Source organism: Aptenodytes patagonicus, chromosome W (genome assembly GCF_965638725.1).
Source record: "Aptenodytes patagonicus chromosome W, bAptPat1.pri.cur, whole genome shotgun sequence".
Classification (NCBI taxonomy): domain Eukaryota; kingdom Metazoa; phylum Chordata; class Aves; order Sphenisciformes; family Spheniscidae; genus Aptenodytes; species Aptenodytes patagonicus.
In genome coordinates, this window is record NC_134981.1 from 15873320 (window position 1) to 15889325 (window position 16006).

Genomic DNA, 16006 nt, shown 5'->3' on the forward strand with positions numbered 1-16006 from the left:
GAAATAGCTTTTAGAAGTTGTCACCACTAATCTCAAGAATGAATTTTTCCTTTCCGGAGAGGACAGGAGAACTGCAAAAGAGAGAGGAGCTAGCGCAGTCCTGGGTAAAGTTCCTCCAGAAAAAAAAAAACAACCAAAAAAAAGAGAGAGAGAAAAAAAAATAACCCAAACAACAAACTAAATCCTTCCAAAATTCTGTGATCTTCAGATCCCAGCCTGGACCCTGGCCTGAGAAAAGTGGCATCTGATGTAATAAAAGGAAAATTAAGTTTGAGCAAGTCCCCAGACTCACAGAGCTGCTAGCACAGTTTCCTCTACCCATTCCAGATCCGCAGAGGTTAAAAAGCAATCAAGGGTCATTTTCCTATTAAATGAGTTGTGACCATTTTAAGAAGTCCTGTAATTTGTCGGGGAAAGGAAATGCCTTCTGTCGATTGAACTTTGGTCAGCTGAGGAATGAGACTACTTTTATTGATAGAGTCACTCCATCCCAGCTCAACTGCTACCAGTCTCCTTCCCCAGACTTGTGCACAACAGAACACAGAAGATGGGCTTTTCCTCGGGAATCCCGCATACTTCACCAGTCCTTCAAGCATCAGCTTTTTAAAATGCATATTTAATAGCTGCTTTCTCTGAACACGCAGCAAATTAAAATCAGCACCATTCACAACAAGACGAGGGGAGAAAATGCTTCCCTCCACCCCCTTACATCCCCTTTTAGACCAGAGCAATTTGAGTGGGACTGGGCTTCCTCCTGATTGTGGTGTATTCGGTTCAATTCAGAGGAATCTGATTGCTGTCCCTTTAATCTGTTGACACTGTCACACGGATAAACAGGTTGCCATCGATCTTTTCATTAGGTGATCAAATAACAGAGCAGGTGAACGACAAGAGTATTAATATGCTTACACTGCTTTACCAAGCATCCTACCGCCATTATTAGAACTATAAGTTGTGTTTGATGTTTAAGTGGGTTAGGTAGGTGCACGTCTATCAGTTGTGTCTGTAATATCTGCAGAAGTCAGCTCAAATAAACACACATGTTATCTGAATGGGAGATGGTAGTGGAAATATCCACACACATCCCTATATTGGGGGGGGGGGTATGTCCTCAGAACAAAATCCTAAAAACTGTGGGCTAGACATATCTCCCTCCACTATTCATTCCACCAGATGCAAGGTGCCTGAAATGCTCAAATAACAGAATGCCAGGGCTCACCCTGGGGAGTCTCGGTAAAGCAGCCTGGAGGCTGAAAGGGAAAAGTTGTCTCTGTGAAGTGCCCTCCCAGGGGCTGCGGGCAGGACTGCGGCCTTGCTTAACACCCTTAGAAATCTCGAGGAGAAAAAGCAGAACTTGCCTGGGGTAGTCTGGCATGGCCGGGAACCTGGGTGCTCAGCAATGCAGGCTCCGCAGAAACCTTTTCAAGGAGACGCAGGTCTCAAGCTGCTGGGTCCATCCACCTTCTCTCAGGCTTTCTCCCTGTGGTGTTGGTGTCTTTGTCTCTCTCCCTCTCTCTCTGTGTCTTGCTCTGCCTCTTTTACTCCCCATCTCTTCATAGTGTGGAGAATAAAATCTAGATGATATACATACAGAGCTTGCTTTTCTGACTGACAATCTTATTCGTTTAATCTTTTCACTGACCAAGAGACAGGACCAAGAGTTTATTTGGAAAGAGGGAGAGAGGGGAAAGGAGCCTACTGTTTCACAGTCAATAACATCCTTTTTATCAATGTACTATACGATGGAGACACCTTGGCCAAGGAACTCATTGAAACCCCCCCAGCTTCCAATCTGATTACAAGATTTTATGGGAGCTAAGACGAGGGTAGTCTTTTTTTCCCCTTTTTTTAACAGTTTGGTTTTTCTTTGTCACTCAGGCTTTTGACCCAAAGTGAATTTTAAACCTTGCTCAGAAGAGAGACATTTCAGTGAAGGAAAGCTTGAGAGAAAGGAGGCTAGGAGCGGTACACAACTAGAAAGCAGAGGTTTCTTTTACCCAATGGGGTTGCCTTTTTCTCTTTTTTCTTTTTTCTTTTTTCTTTTTTCTTTTTTTCTCTTTTCTTTTTTCTTTTTTTTTGGGGGGGGTGTCGTTTTTCTTTTTAACGGGGAGAGGAAAAGGGGGAGGGGGGGATAGTAAGCCATAAATAGATTTCGTAACTTCCTACTGCTTCAGGAAAAGCGCAGGTTTTGTGCATGGCGGGGGGGGGAGTGAGCAGGTGATTCGGCGGGCTGCACGCCTCGGCTGGGTGCCTGTCCGCTAGATGGCAGCAGGATCCAGCGATTACTATGCCGCACCGCAGCCACCGCCACTCCGGGGCCACTCCGGGGCCTCGCCGGGCCGAGCTGGGCAGGAGTCAGAGCGGGGCGCGGAGCCGAGCGGGGCGCGGAGCCTGGTCGCCCCCCGCGCCATCCTCCCCCGCACAGCTCTGACCTCCGCGGGCGCGCACCGCCCCTCTGCCTGGCACTTAGGTTTGCGAGCATTGATCTGCGCGTGCGGCGAGGGGAGAACTTATTTTATGGGTTTATTAATCGCCCATGAGGCTCTTTTGGCAGCTTACAGCGCTCTGCAAGAGATACAGACATGCCTGTGGGCGGGCAGAGGAATTCAGGTTTGTTCTGGCCAGTTCCGTCCCCCACCTCAACCCCCGCCCCCCCACAAATGCTTCTCCACGACCCAAAAGGATGTTGATTTCCGATACCATTTTGTGACACCATGAACCCCACCGGGGCGATGGACAATCGTTCAGTATAATAAAAGGAGGGTGGACATATTAGGTGAGAAATGAGAGCAAGAAAGACCAACGGCAAACATAGCCCAAAGTGGAAATGCAGTATACAGATGTAAATATGTAAGTGAATCTGTGTACATATACACACACAATCAAATGTACTTCTTATTGTATAAGGCTTATTTTCTTCTCCATCATTAAAATCCCTTGCATGGCTTTTGCAATTGAAAACAGACACAGAAATCCCATTTTAAAATATGAAAAACTTTTCACGGGGAGCTCAAATCGTTCCCTTTTAATTCCCCTTTCCGTCTATCGAAGAATCCCTCACTTCCTGTCTCTCCTCCCTCACTCTCCCCACTCCTTCCCTCCCTTCCCCATCCCAGTCAATAAGTAGCAGAGAAAAAAACCCCAAATAAAACAAGACCTGGCAGTGAATTAGCCAATGGAGTGAAGGGGGCTTAGCCTCCTATTTTCTCTCCCCCCAGTTCAGGGCTCTGACCAGTCAGTCGCTTTTGATTATCAGTTGCCAGCATCCCTTCTCTTGGGTCCTTGACATGAGCTCCATATAAGGCAGCGATCTCCATAGAAACGTGTCAGTCTCAATAGTAGTGTCAAAGTTCACTATAAACAGATATTCGCTCAGATTCCCCCTTTCAGAAACGTTGCTCTGCTAGGCTTCCCGTTTATGAGCATTCATTTTTTGCCCCCCCCCCCTTCATATTCTATCAGTTGTGGTGTTTTTTCTTCATCTCCCTCTTCTCCTTTTCTTCTTTTTTCCACCCTTCCTCCTTGTCTGTTTCACTTCATTCCTGCAGAAGAGGAGGAAGGAAGGGAGGAAGGGAGGAAGGGAGGAAGGGAGGAAGGAACCGCTCTTGTCTATTTATTTTATTTTGGGGGAGGGTTTTGCTTCTGGCTGATGAATTTTTACCCGAAATACTTTTTTTAAGACAAACAAACAAGAAACTTTTGGGGGGTGATTTCCACTGATTTTTGCAACTAGCATCGTGCATTATCACAAAAGAAGAAGGAAGGGGCAAGAAAGAGGAAAAGAAGAGGATTTATTTATTCAACCTACTTTGGATTTGTCTTTTTCCTGCGTGTGTCATTATTATTCCCATTCTCTATATTTACACTTCGCCATGAATTCTTGTCCTCTGAGAATTTAGACACATCCTTTCTTTTTCTTTTTTCTGTTTAATTTTTTTTCTTAAAAAACAAGAGACAGAGAACGAGAGAGAGCGAGTGCAAAAGAAAGAGAAGCGACTAGCAACATCTGACACCGACACGAAATCAAACTGTCTCAGCTCCCTCCCTCCTCGTCCGCGCTCCCGGATACTGCCTCCCTAAATGGCTGACTGCGATCTGCCGTGGATCTGGTCCCCGGACACCTCCATGCCCTGATCTCCGGCAGCTGGCTCCTCTCTCTCCCTCCACCTGTCGCCTCCCGAGCCCTGCCCTCCAAGAGTCCGCACCGCCGGCGTCGGGAGCAGCCCCCGCGGGAGCAGCGGCGGCGGCACCAGCGCCGATCGGTCCCCGGCTGCGAGCGGCGGCTCCGACCTCCTCCTCTTCCTTCTCCTCCTCCGCGCTCCGACTTCCTCTATGTCTATACATCCTTTACACTCCTAGGTTTCGGACCGCGTGTGTGTGTGTGCGTGCGCGAGTGGGGTGCAGTGTGCTGGGCGTGCGGGGGTGTGTGTCCGGTGTGTTATTCTCCTGAATGCCTCTCCTGAAAGCCTTATTTGCTGTTTCTGATCTTGCAATTTGAAGCGGTAGAGGGGAGGGGAGGGGAAAGAAGGGGGCGGGGGGGGGAAGAAAAGGCGAGAGAGAGGAGAGAGGGGAGAAAGAGAGGCGGGGGTTTGGGGAGGGGCGCAAAACCAAAAATCTTTCATCGCCCCCTCCCCCTCCATAAAAAAAGAAAAATAGGGAGAGGAAAAAAATTAAAGAAAATAAAGAAAAGGGAAGGAGAGGCTCCAGCTGGCAGCGGCGGCGACGGCAGCCGAGGCAGAGTCAGGAGACAGGCACTGTCCCCTCGCTCCCCGCTCGCCTCCGGTGCCCGGCCGCCCGCCTTCCCCCGGCCCCCCGTCTCTCTCTCCGGCAGCCCACAGTGAGACGCGCCGCTCCTCAGCACGTCTTTGGGCCCGAGATATGGCAATGGTAGTTAGCAGCTGGCGAGATCCGCAGGAAGACGTGGCGGGGGGGCACCCCAAACGGCCCCCACCCCGCAGCGCAGCCGGCCCGAGAGCAGCCGCCCCAGCAGCAAGAAGGCTCGGCCACCCCGCACACTCCCAGCCAGCCGGGACCCTCCTCCACGCCGGGCTCGACCGGAGACAAGGGCCCGGGCCAGCAGGGCTCGGGCCAGAACCAGCATCACATCGAGTGTGTGGTGTGCGGTGATAAATCCAGCAGCAAGCACTACGGCCAGTTCACCTGCGAGGGCTGCAAAAGTTTCTTCAAGAGGAGCGTCCGTAGGAACTTAACTTACACGTGCCGTGCCAACAGGAACTGTCCCATCGATCAGCACCACCGCAGCCAGTGCCAGTACTGCCGCCTCAAGAAGTGCCTCAAAGTGGGCATAAGGCGGGAAGGTGAATATTTCTTCCCTACTGTACTATCGCTCTCTCTCCCTATGGCGATGTATACGTGTGTGTGTGAGACGCGCATATATATATATATTTACAGCTCTCCGTGGCGATCTAGGTCTCTATATTTACACTGTACATGTCAATCTCTCCCTGTGCCTGCACTCCATCTGGCAGCTTTGCACCAGGGTTTGTTGTTATTGTTGTTGGTGGTCGGTGTTTTCTTTTGCTTTTGGGTTTGTGCCCACTGCCCTCCTGCTCCTCCCCACTCCCTTCCCCAGCACCGCCACACTCTTCCCTTCCCTGCTCATTGTGCTGAGAATTTATTATTATGATCGCTCACTAAATATTTATTGTTTAGCTGCTATCTGTGCGTGTGTGTGTGTGTGCGCGCGCTTCTGTGTGGATGTGGTTTTGTCTATTGTTGACATGAGACCGAGTGGGTGGGGAGAGATACACCTCTCTGTACGAGATGTGCTTCCATTCGGCTTCCTCCCCCAACTCCGCCCTATAATTTATAGAAGCCACCGAGGCGAAGGGCTCCGGAGCGGAGGATCGCGCCGGGGGACCCTTCCTAAAGCGGCAAAACCGCGGCAAAAACCGCGAAGGCAAAAGCGCAGGGAGTGAGAGGGTGCCCCAGCCCCCCCATTCCCCGAGCCGGAGGAGGGAGCTCCTGACGAGCGGCAGCTCTGACTCAGCGTGGGCGGGGACAGGAGGGACGGCGGCCAAACCCCCTCACATACAAGAGCAGCCCCCAGGGAACGCGAGTGACCCGGAGCGCGGCGAACAGGGCAGGCAAACAATACGTGGCGCGTCAGAAGGGCGTGGCGCGTCAGCTCGCGCAGGCAGGGCGTGCAGGGAAGGCGAGCGGGCAAGGCGCAGTCCCCCCCTCCTGGCTCTAGAGGCCAGCTCAACTAGTAGTCGTCGCCCTCTCAGAAGAGGACCTAGCTATGGTTTCCACTCGGCCGAAAGCCATCGCCAGAAGGAATGTGGTGACCCAGACAGAGCCCTCACACAAGCATACAGCTGTCCAGGTCTCTGGCTGCAGGGAGTGCCTGAGCCTGTCACTTGTACTTGGAGGGCAGCAGAGATAACACCTGTGTGCAGTGTGACCAGGTGAATGATCTGCTCAGCCTGGTGGCAGAGCTGAAGGAGGAAGTGGAAAGGGTAAGGAGCATCAGGGAGTGTGAGAGGGAGATAGATTGGTGGAGCCACACCCTACCATCCCTGAGGCAAAGGCAGCAGATGGAGGCTCCGCAAGAAGCAGAGGATCCCCTGCCCTCTTGCCACCAGGCAGAAGGAGGGGACCTAGGTGACAGGGGGGGAATGGAAACAGGTCCCTGCTTGGGGTGCCAGGCGAACCCCTGCCCGGCCTCCCTCACCTTCCCAGTTGCCCTTACACAACAGATATGGGGCCCTGGAACTTGAGGGCCAGGCAAATGAGGATGTAGATGAAGGTCCATCCAGGGGGTTGCCTAGGGTGAGGCAGTCAGCCCCACGCATTATGACTGCCTCTGCTAAGAAAAAAAGGAGGGTAATTGTCATAGGCGATTCCCTTCTGAGGGGAACAGAGGGCCCAATATGCCGACCAGACCCATCCCACAGGGAAGTCTGCTGCCTCCCTGAGGGCTGGGTCAGAGACATCACTAGGAAGCTCCCTGGTTTGGTACGGCCTTCTGATTACTACCCGCTGCTGGTTATACAGGCTGGCAGTGATGAGGTTGCAGAGAAAAGTCCTGCAGCGATCAAAAGGGACTTCAGGGCACTGGGGCGACTGGTTGAAGGATCGGGAGCACAGGTAGTGTTTTCCTCTATCCCTACAGTGGCAGGGAAGGATACTGAAAGGAACAGGAAAACACACCAGGTCAACACGTGGCTCAGGGGCTGGTGCCATCGGAGGAATTTTGGCTTTTTTGATCATGGGGAGGTTTACATGGCACCGGGCCTGCTGGAGACAGATGGAGTTCAGCTGTCTCACAGGGGGAAAAGGATTCTCGCTCATGAATTGGCAGGGCTCATTGAGAGGGCTTTAAACTAGGTTCAAAGGGGGAAGGGGATAAAACCAGGTTCACTAGAGATGAGCCTAGGGGTGGCATGCCAATGCTGGGGGCGAAATCGATAGCCCAGCTCAAGTGCATATACACCAATGCATGCAGCATGGGTGGCAAACAGGAGGAGCTGGAAGCCATTGTGCAGCGGGAGAGATATGACTTAGTCGCCATCACAGAAACATGGTGGGGTGACCCCCACGATTGGAGTGCTGCAATGGATGGCTATAAACTCTTCAGAAGGGACAGGCGAGGAAGGAGAGGCGGTGGGGTGGCTCTGTATGTTAGGGAGTGTTTCGATTGTCTAGAGCTCAACGATGGTGATGATGATGATAAGGTCGAGTGTTTATGGGTAAGGATGAGGGGGAAGGCCAACGAGGCAGATATCCTGCTGGGAGTCTGTTATAGACCACCCAACCAGGATGAAGAGGCGGGATGAAGCATTCTACAAGCGGCTGGCAGAAGTCCCACAATCACTAGCCCTTGTTCTCATGGGGGACTTCAACTTCCCGGACGTCTGCTGGAAATACAACACGGCACAGAGGAAACAGTGTAGGAGGTTCCTGGAGTGTGTGGAAGACAACTTCCTGGCACAGCTGGTAAGTGAGCCTACCAGGGGAGGTGCCTCGCTCGACCTGCTGTTTACTAACAGAGAAGGACTGGTGGGAGATGTGGTGGTCGGAGGCCGTCTTGGGCTTAGCGACCATGAAATGATAGAATTCTCGATTCTTGGAGAAGTAAGGAGGGGGGCCAGCAAAACCGCAACCATGGACTTCTGGAGGGCGGACTTTGGCCTGTTCAGGACGCTGGTTGAGAGAGTCCCTTGGGAGACAGTCCTGAAGGGCAAAGGGGTCCAGGAAGGCTGGACGTTCTTCAAGAAGGAAGTCTTAAAGGCGCAGGAGCAGGCTGTCCCCATGTGCCATAAGAAGAACGGGCGGGGAAGACGACCGGCCTGGCTGAACGGGGAGCTCTTGCTGGGACTCAGGAAAAAAAGGAGAGTTTACCGCTTGTGGAAGAAGGGGCAGGCGACTCAAGAAGAGTACAGGGATCTCGTTAGGTCATGCAGAGAGGAAATGAGAAAGGCAAAAGCCCAGCTAGAACGCAATCTGGCCGCTGTCGTTAGAGACAACAAAAAATATTTTTACAAATATATTAATGACAAGAAGAGAGCCAAGGAGAATCTTCATCCTTTATTGTATGCGGGGGGGGGGGGGAGGGAACATTGTCACCAAGCTGAGGAAAAGGCTGAGGTACTTAATGCCTTCTTTGCCTCAGTCTTTAATAGTCAGACCAGTTATCCTCAGGGTACTCAGCCCCCCGAGCTGGAAGACAGGGACGGCGAGCAGGATGAACCCCCCATAATCCAAGAGGAAGCAGTCAATGACCTGCTACGCCACCTGGATGCTCACAAGTCTATGGGGCCGGATGGGATCCACCCGAGAGTGCTGAGGGAGCTGGCAGAGGAGCTCGCCAAGCCACTCTCCATCATTTATCAGCAATCCTGGTTAACGGGGGAGGTCCCAGACAACTGGAGGCTTGCCAATGTGACGCCCATCTACAAGAAGGGCCAGAAGGAGGATCCGGGGAACTACAGGCCTGTCAGCCTGACCTCGGTGCCGGGGAAGGTTATGGAGCGGTTCATCTTGAAGGCGCTCACAAGGCATGTGCGGGACAACCAGGGGATCAGGCCCAGCCAGCACGGGTTCATGAAAGGCAGATCCTGCTTGACCAACCTGATCTCCTTCTATGACCAGGTGACCCGCCTAGTGGATGAGGGAAAGGCTGTGGATGTGGTCTTCCTGGACTTCAGTAAGGCCTTTGACACCGTCTCCCACAGCATTCTCCTAGAGAAACTGGCGGCTCACGGCTTAGACAGGTGTACTCTGCGCTGGGTCAAAAACTGGCTGGACGGCCGGGCCCAGAGAGTTGTGGTGAATGGAGTTAAATCCAGTTGGCGGCTGGTCACGAGCGGTGTTCCCCAGGGCTCGGTTTTGGGGCCGGTCTTGTTCAATATCTTTATCAATGATCTGGATGAGGGGATTGAGTGCACCCTCAGTAAGTTTGCAGACGACACCAGGTTGGGCGGGAGTGTTGATCTGCTCGAGGGTAGGAAGGCTCTGCAGAGGGACCTGGACAGGCTGGATCGATGGGCCGAGGCCACCTGTATGAGATTCAACAAGGCCAAGTGCCGGGTCCTGCACTTCGGCCACAACAACCCCATGCAGCGCTACAGGCTTGGGGAAGAGTGGCTGGTAAGCTGCCTGGCAGAAAAGGACCTGGGGGTGCTGGTTGACAGCCAGCTGAACATGAGCCGGCAGTGTGCCCAGGTGGCCAAGAAGGCCAATGGCATCCTGGCCTGTATCAGAAATAGTGTGGCCAGCAGGAGTAGGGAAGTGATCGTGCCCCTGTACTCGGCACTGGTGAGGCCGCACCTCGAATACTGTGTTCGGTTTTGGGCCCCTCACTACAAGAAGGACGTTGAGGTGCTGGAGTGTGTCCAGAGAAGGGCAACGAGGCTGGTGAGGGGTCTGGAGAACAAGTCTTATGAGGAGCGGCTGAGGGAACTGGGGTTGATTAGCCTGGAGAAAAGGAGGCTGAGGGGAGACCTCATCGCTCTCTACAACTACCTGAAAGGAGGTTGTAGCGAGGTGGGTGTCGGTCTCTTCTCCCAAGTAACTAGCGATAGGATGAGAGGAAATGGCCTCAAGTTGTGCCAGGGGAGGTTTAGATTGGACATGAGGAAAAATTTCTTTACTGAAAGAGTGGTTAAACATTGGAACAGGCTGCCCAGGGAAGTGGTTGAGTCCCCATCCCTGGAGGTATTTAAAAGACATGTAGATGAGGCGCTTAGGGACATGGTTTAGTGGGCATGGTGGTGTTGGGTTGACGGTTGGACTCGATCTTAGAGGTCTTTTCCAACCTTAATGATTCTATGATTCTATGATTTTTAAACCCACAATACTTCTCGGTAGATCTATTCCCAGCCTGAAAGAAAGATGAAAGATGTGTAAGTAGGAAAGAAAAAAAAAAGAGGGGGAAATGTTCTAATGTATCTCTGCTTCCCTGTTGTCATGATTTAATCTCAGTCGGCAACTGAGCACCACGCAGCCGCTCGCTCACTCCCCCCACCCCCGGTGGGATGGGGGAGAGAATTGGAAGAGCACAAGTTAGAAAAAGTCGTGGGTTGAGATAAAAACAGTTTAATAATTGAAATAAAATGATAATAATAATATGATAATAATAATAATACACAAAACAAGTGATGCACAGTACAATTGCTCACCACCCGCCGACCGATGCCCAGCCAGTCCCTGAGCAGCGGCCCCCCTGGCCAGCTTTCCCCAGTTTATGTACTGAGCATGACGTCACATGGTATGGAATGTTTCTTTGGCCAGTTTGGCTGTGCCCCCTCCCAGCTTCTTGTGCACCTCCAGCCTTCTCAGTCAGTAGAGCATGGAAAACTAAAAAGTCCTTGGCTAGTGTAAGCATTACCTAGCAACAACTAAAACATCGGTGCGTTATCAACTTTGTTCTCATCCTAAATCCAAAACACTGTACCAGCTACTAGAAAGGAAATTAACTCTATTCCTGCCGAAACCAGGACAATATCCACCCCTTATTCTATACCATCTGCGTCATGCTCAAGTCTCATATTTTCCAGTACATTTTCATTAATCACCACCCCCTTTTTTTTTTATATATATATATATACACACACACACAGAGGTATCATTCCCTTAGTCTGTGGGCCATCCCTCTAAAACATTCGGTGAGTTCATTTAGTCCATGACTTCGGGCTCCATCTGCTATAATAGTCTTTCAGGGCAGGAAAAATGGAGATGGTATGTGGTGTTGGATTGTTTCATGTTGAAGTCAGTTCTGGTACCATCATCACTGTGCTTTGCTTGGTTTCACTGAAGTTATTCTTCATTAGTCTGGGTGATTCTTATTGTAATAACATTAGTATGGCATATAATATTATTAGTATGATTAGTATATCTGTGTATTATTAGTATAACTATTATAACTATAATTAGTACTTAACATCACATAATTCAGATCATTGGCTATTCTCACCCAAAAACAAATCCCCTTGAGGTACACATCGGACTTCCCCATCCTTCCGCATTATCCACCAAGTGCACCCAGGTCCTTGAGCAAAAGCAGTCCCACAGATGGGTTTGCCTCTGCCCGAGGCAGGAATAACCCAAACTGTCTTCCCCAGCATATTTTTTATGTGCACTACAGGGACTTTATTTCCATCTACAGTACGTAAAAGTTCTGACTGGGCAGGGCCTGCTCGATTGGCAGATCCCCTCGTGTTGACTAACCAGGTGGCCTTTGCTAAATGCGTATCCCAATGTTTGAATGTCCCGCCACCCATTGCTCTCAGCGTAGTCTTTAACAGTCCATTGTATCGTTCAATTTTCCCGGAGGCTGGTGCATGATAGGGGATGTGATACACCCACTCAATGCCGTGCTCTTTGGCCCAGGTGTCTATGAGGTTGTTTCGGAAATGAGTCCCGTTGTCTGACTCAATTCTTTCTGGGGTGCCATTTCGCCATAGGACTTGCTTTTCCAGGCCCAGGAGAGTGTTCCAGGCAGTGGCATGGGGCATGGGATATGTTTCCAGCCATCCGGTGGTTGCCTCCACCATTGTAAGCACGTGGCGCTTGCCTTGGCGGGTTTGTGGGAGTGTGATATAATCGATCTGCCAGGCCTCCCCATATTGATATTTCAGCCATCGTCCTCCATACCAGAGGGGCTTTAACCGCTTGGCTTGCTTGACTGCAGCGCATGTTTCGCATTCATGGATAACCTGTGCAATAGTGTCCATGGTCAAGTCCACCCCTCGATCACGAGCCCATCTGTATGTTGCATCTCTTCCTTGGTGACCTGAGGTGTCATGGGCCCACCGAGCTAGAAATAATTCACCCTTCTGTTGCCAGTCCAGATCCACCTGAGCCACTTCAATCTTAGCAGCCTGATCCACCTGCTGGTTGTTTTGATGTTCTTCAGTGGCCCGACTCTCAGGTATGTGAGCATCTACGTGACGGACTTTTACAACCAGGTTCTCCACCCGGGCAGCAATATCTTGCCACAATGCGGCAGCCCAGATGGGTTTGCCTCTGCGCTGCCAGTTGCTCCGCTTCCATTGCTGCAGCCACCCCCACAGGGCATTTGCCACCATCCATGAGTCAGTCTAGAGAGAGAGCACTGGCCACTTTTCTCGGTCAGCAATGTCTAAAGCCAGCTGGATGGCCTTTACTTCTGCAAATGGGCTCGATTCACCTTCTCCTTCAGCAGTTTCTACAACTTGTCGCATAGGACTCCATACAGCAGCTTTCCACCTCCGATGCTTTCCCAGAAGACGGCAGGACCCATCAGTGAACAGGGCATATTGCTTCTCATTTTCTGGTAGTTCATTATACATTGGGGCCTCCTCAGCACGCGTTACCTCCTCCTCTGGCAATATTCCAAAATCTTTGCCCTCTGGCCAATCCATGATCACTTCCAGGATTCCTGGGTGACTGGGGTTTCCTATTCGAGCCAGTTGTGTGATCAGTGCGACCCACTTACTCCACGTAGCATCAGTTGCATGATGTGTACAGGGGACCCTCCCTCTGAACATCCAGCCTAGCACCGGCAGTCGGGGTGCCAGGAGGAGCTGTGCTTCAGTGCCGATCTCTTCCGAAGCAGCTCGAACCCCTTCATATGCTGCCAATATCTCTTTTTCAGTTGGAGTATAGCGGGCCTCGGATCCTCTGTAGCCCCGACTCCAAAACCCTAGGGGTCGACCTCGAGTCTCCCCTGGTGCTTTCTGCCAGAGGCTCCAGGTAGGGCCATTCTCCCCGGCTGCGGTATAGAGCACATTTTTTACCTCTTGCCCTGCCCAGACTGGCCCCAGGGCTACTGCATGAACTATCTCCCGTTTAATTTGTTCAAAAGCTTGTCGTTGCTCAGGGTCCCATTTGAAACCGTTCTTCTTCTGGGTCACTTGATAGAGAGGGTTTACAATCAGACTGTAATTTGGAATGTGCATTCGCCAAAAACCCACGACGCCTAAGAAAGCTTGTGTTTCCTTTTTGCTAGTTGGTGGAGACATGGCTGTTATTTTGTTGATCACATCCATTGGGATCTGACGACGTCCATCTTGCCATTTTATTCCTAAAAACTGGATCTCCTGTGCAGGTCCCTTGACCTTACTTTGTTTTATGGCAAAACCGGCCTTCAGCAGGATATGGACTATTTCCTTCCCTTTTTCAAAAACTTCTCCTGCTGTGTTGCCCCACACGATGATGTCATCAATGTATTGCAGGTGTTCTGGAGCCTCACCCTGTTCCAGTGCAGTCTGGATCAGTCCATGGCAAATGGTGGGGCTGTGTTTCCACCCCTGGGGCAGTCGGTTCCAGGTGTACTGGACGCCCCTCCAAGTGAAAGCAAACTGTGGCCTGCACTCTGCTGTCAAAGGGATTGAGAAAAACGCATTAGCAATATCAATTGTGGCATACCACTTGGCTGCCTTTGACTCCAATTCGTATTGAAGTTCTAGCATGTCTGGCACAGCAGCACTCAGGGGTGGCGTGACTTCATTTAGGCCACGATAGTCTACTGTTAGTCTCCACTCTCCATTAGACTTCCGCACTGGCCATATGGGACTGTTAAAGGGTGAGCGAGTCTTGCTGATCACTCCTTGGCTCTCCAGTTGACGAACCAGCTCATGAATGGGAATCAAGGAGTCTCAGTTGGTGCAATATTGCCGCCGGTGCACCGTGGTGGTAGCGATCGGCACCTGTTGGTCTTCGACCTTCAGCAACCCCACAACAGAGGGGTCCTCCGAGAGACCAGGCAAGGTGGACAGCTGTTTAATTTCCTCCATCTCCAAGGCAGCTATACCAAAAGCCCACCGGTACCCTTTTGGGTCCTTGAAATACCCTCTCCTGAGGGAGTCTATGCCAAGGATGCACGGAGCATCTGGGCCAGTCACAATGGGGTGCTTCTGCCACCCATTCCCAGTTAGACTCACTTCGGCTTCCAATACAGTTAGCTGTTGGGATCCCCCCATCACCCCAGAAATACAGATGGGTTCTGCCCCTCTATAGCTTGATGGCGTTAGGGTACACTGTGCACCGGTGTCCACTAGAGCCTTATATTCCTGTGGGTCTGATGTGCCAGGCCATCGAATCCACACAGTCCAGTAAACCCGGTTGTCCCTCTCCTCCCCCTGGCTGGAGGCAGGGCCCCTCTAATCCTCATCACAGTACTCATTTCTCATTTCTTGTACGTATGAGTCAGAAGTTTTTTCATTAAGATCAGGAGTAAGATCAGCCCTTCTACTCTCTCTGGGGAACTGCCCGCTGGAAACTGGAGCAGCAATTTTCCTGGAAGAACCTCTTTCTGTGATTGTTTTCCCTTGTAATTCACGTACCAGTGCCCCTAGGGCTGAGGTAGGTTTCCCATCCCACTTCCTCATGTCCTCTCCGTGGTCACGCAGGTAAAACCATAGGGTGCCCCGTGGTGTGTACCCTTTATATTCTCTCTCGAGCAAAAGAATGCTTACTTCTAATAGCCGAGATACTGGTCCGTACAGGTGAGGAGTAGGACCTATCCTCTCTGAGTTGCTGGATCTCCCGGGACAGTTTTTCGGACAGTTTCTCCACAGCTGAGACGAGGGAAGAAGAAAGACTTTCCTCGTATTGCCGGAGTTGACTAGCCAATTCATCCACTGTTTGTTCCTCTCCATCTTTCCAGGTTATCACTGCCAATGAATTGGCGTATGACGATGGTGAGCTCCTTATAAACTTCCGCCACATGGGTCGCGTGCACTTGACTTCGTCTGGATCTTTGGATAGTTGTTCATTGTTCAGGTCATCATAAATCACCTCCAGCACAGCTAATTCTCTCAGGAACTGGATACCCTTCTCCATGGTGGCCCACTTGCTTGGGCGACATATGACATCTTCCTTGAAGGGATACCTTTCCTTCACGCTTGACAAGAGTCGCCTCCAAAGGCTGAGGATTCGTGTCCCTTTTCCAATCGCTTTGTCAATGCCCCCTTCCCTGGAAAGGGATCCCAGCTGCTTGGCTTCCCTACCCTCTAATTCCAGGCTACTGGCCCCATTATCCCAGCATCGGAGCAGCCAGGTGACAATATGCTCACCTGGATGGCAGCTGAAATCTTTTCGTATATCTCGCAGCTCACTCAGGGATAGAGATTGGGTGGTCACTGCCTCGTTTATGAGTTCTTCCTCTTCCTCCTCCCCAATCAGCGGCTGGCTCTCCTCCTCCCGTTCTCGTGATGGCCCTTCTCTAGGGTCATCTGTCTCGTACACTTCTTCCTCCAGCCCCCTTTTAGAAGAAGTTTCTTCCTCCCTTACTAAACGAGCCGACTTCCGCTTCCAAAATTTCTTCTTGTGTACAGGGGTGACTGATACTGGCACAGGCTGGTTCTTTGGTTCAGCCACAGGGCGTGTCGCCGGGGTTGGAGTGGCCGCAGTGCATGTCGCCGGGGTTGGAGTGGCCACAGTGCATGTCGCTGGGGTCTGAGTGGCCACAGGGCCTGTCGCCGGGGTTGGAGTGGGCACAGTGCATGTCGCCGGGGTCTGAGTGGCCGCAGTGCATGTCGCCGGGGTTGGAGTGGCTGCA

General features: G+C 51.5%; 1 protein-coding gene across 1 annotated transcript in view; it reads left to right on the forward strand.

Moving 5' to 3' along the window:
- Positions 1 to 4878: 4878 nt before the first annotated feature.
- LOC143172173 (COUP transcription factor 1-like) overlaps positions 4879 to 16006 on the forward strand; it is a 30619-nt gene continuing 19491 nt past the window's right edge. The window contains 2 exon segments of the mRNA XM_076361426.1: positions 4879 to 4926; positions 4928 to 5318. Coding sequence (XP_076217541.1) covers positions 4879 to 4926; positions 4928 to 5318 — 439 coding nt within the window.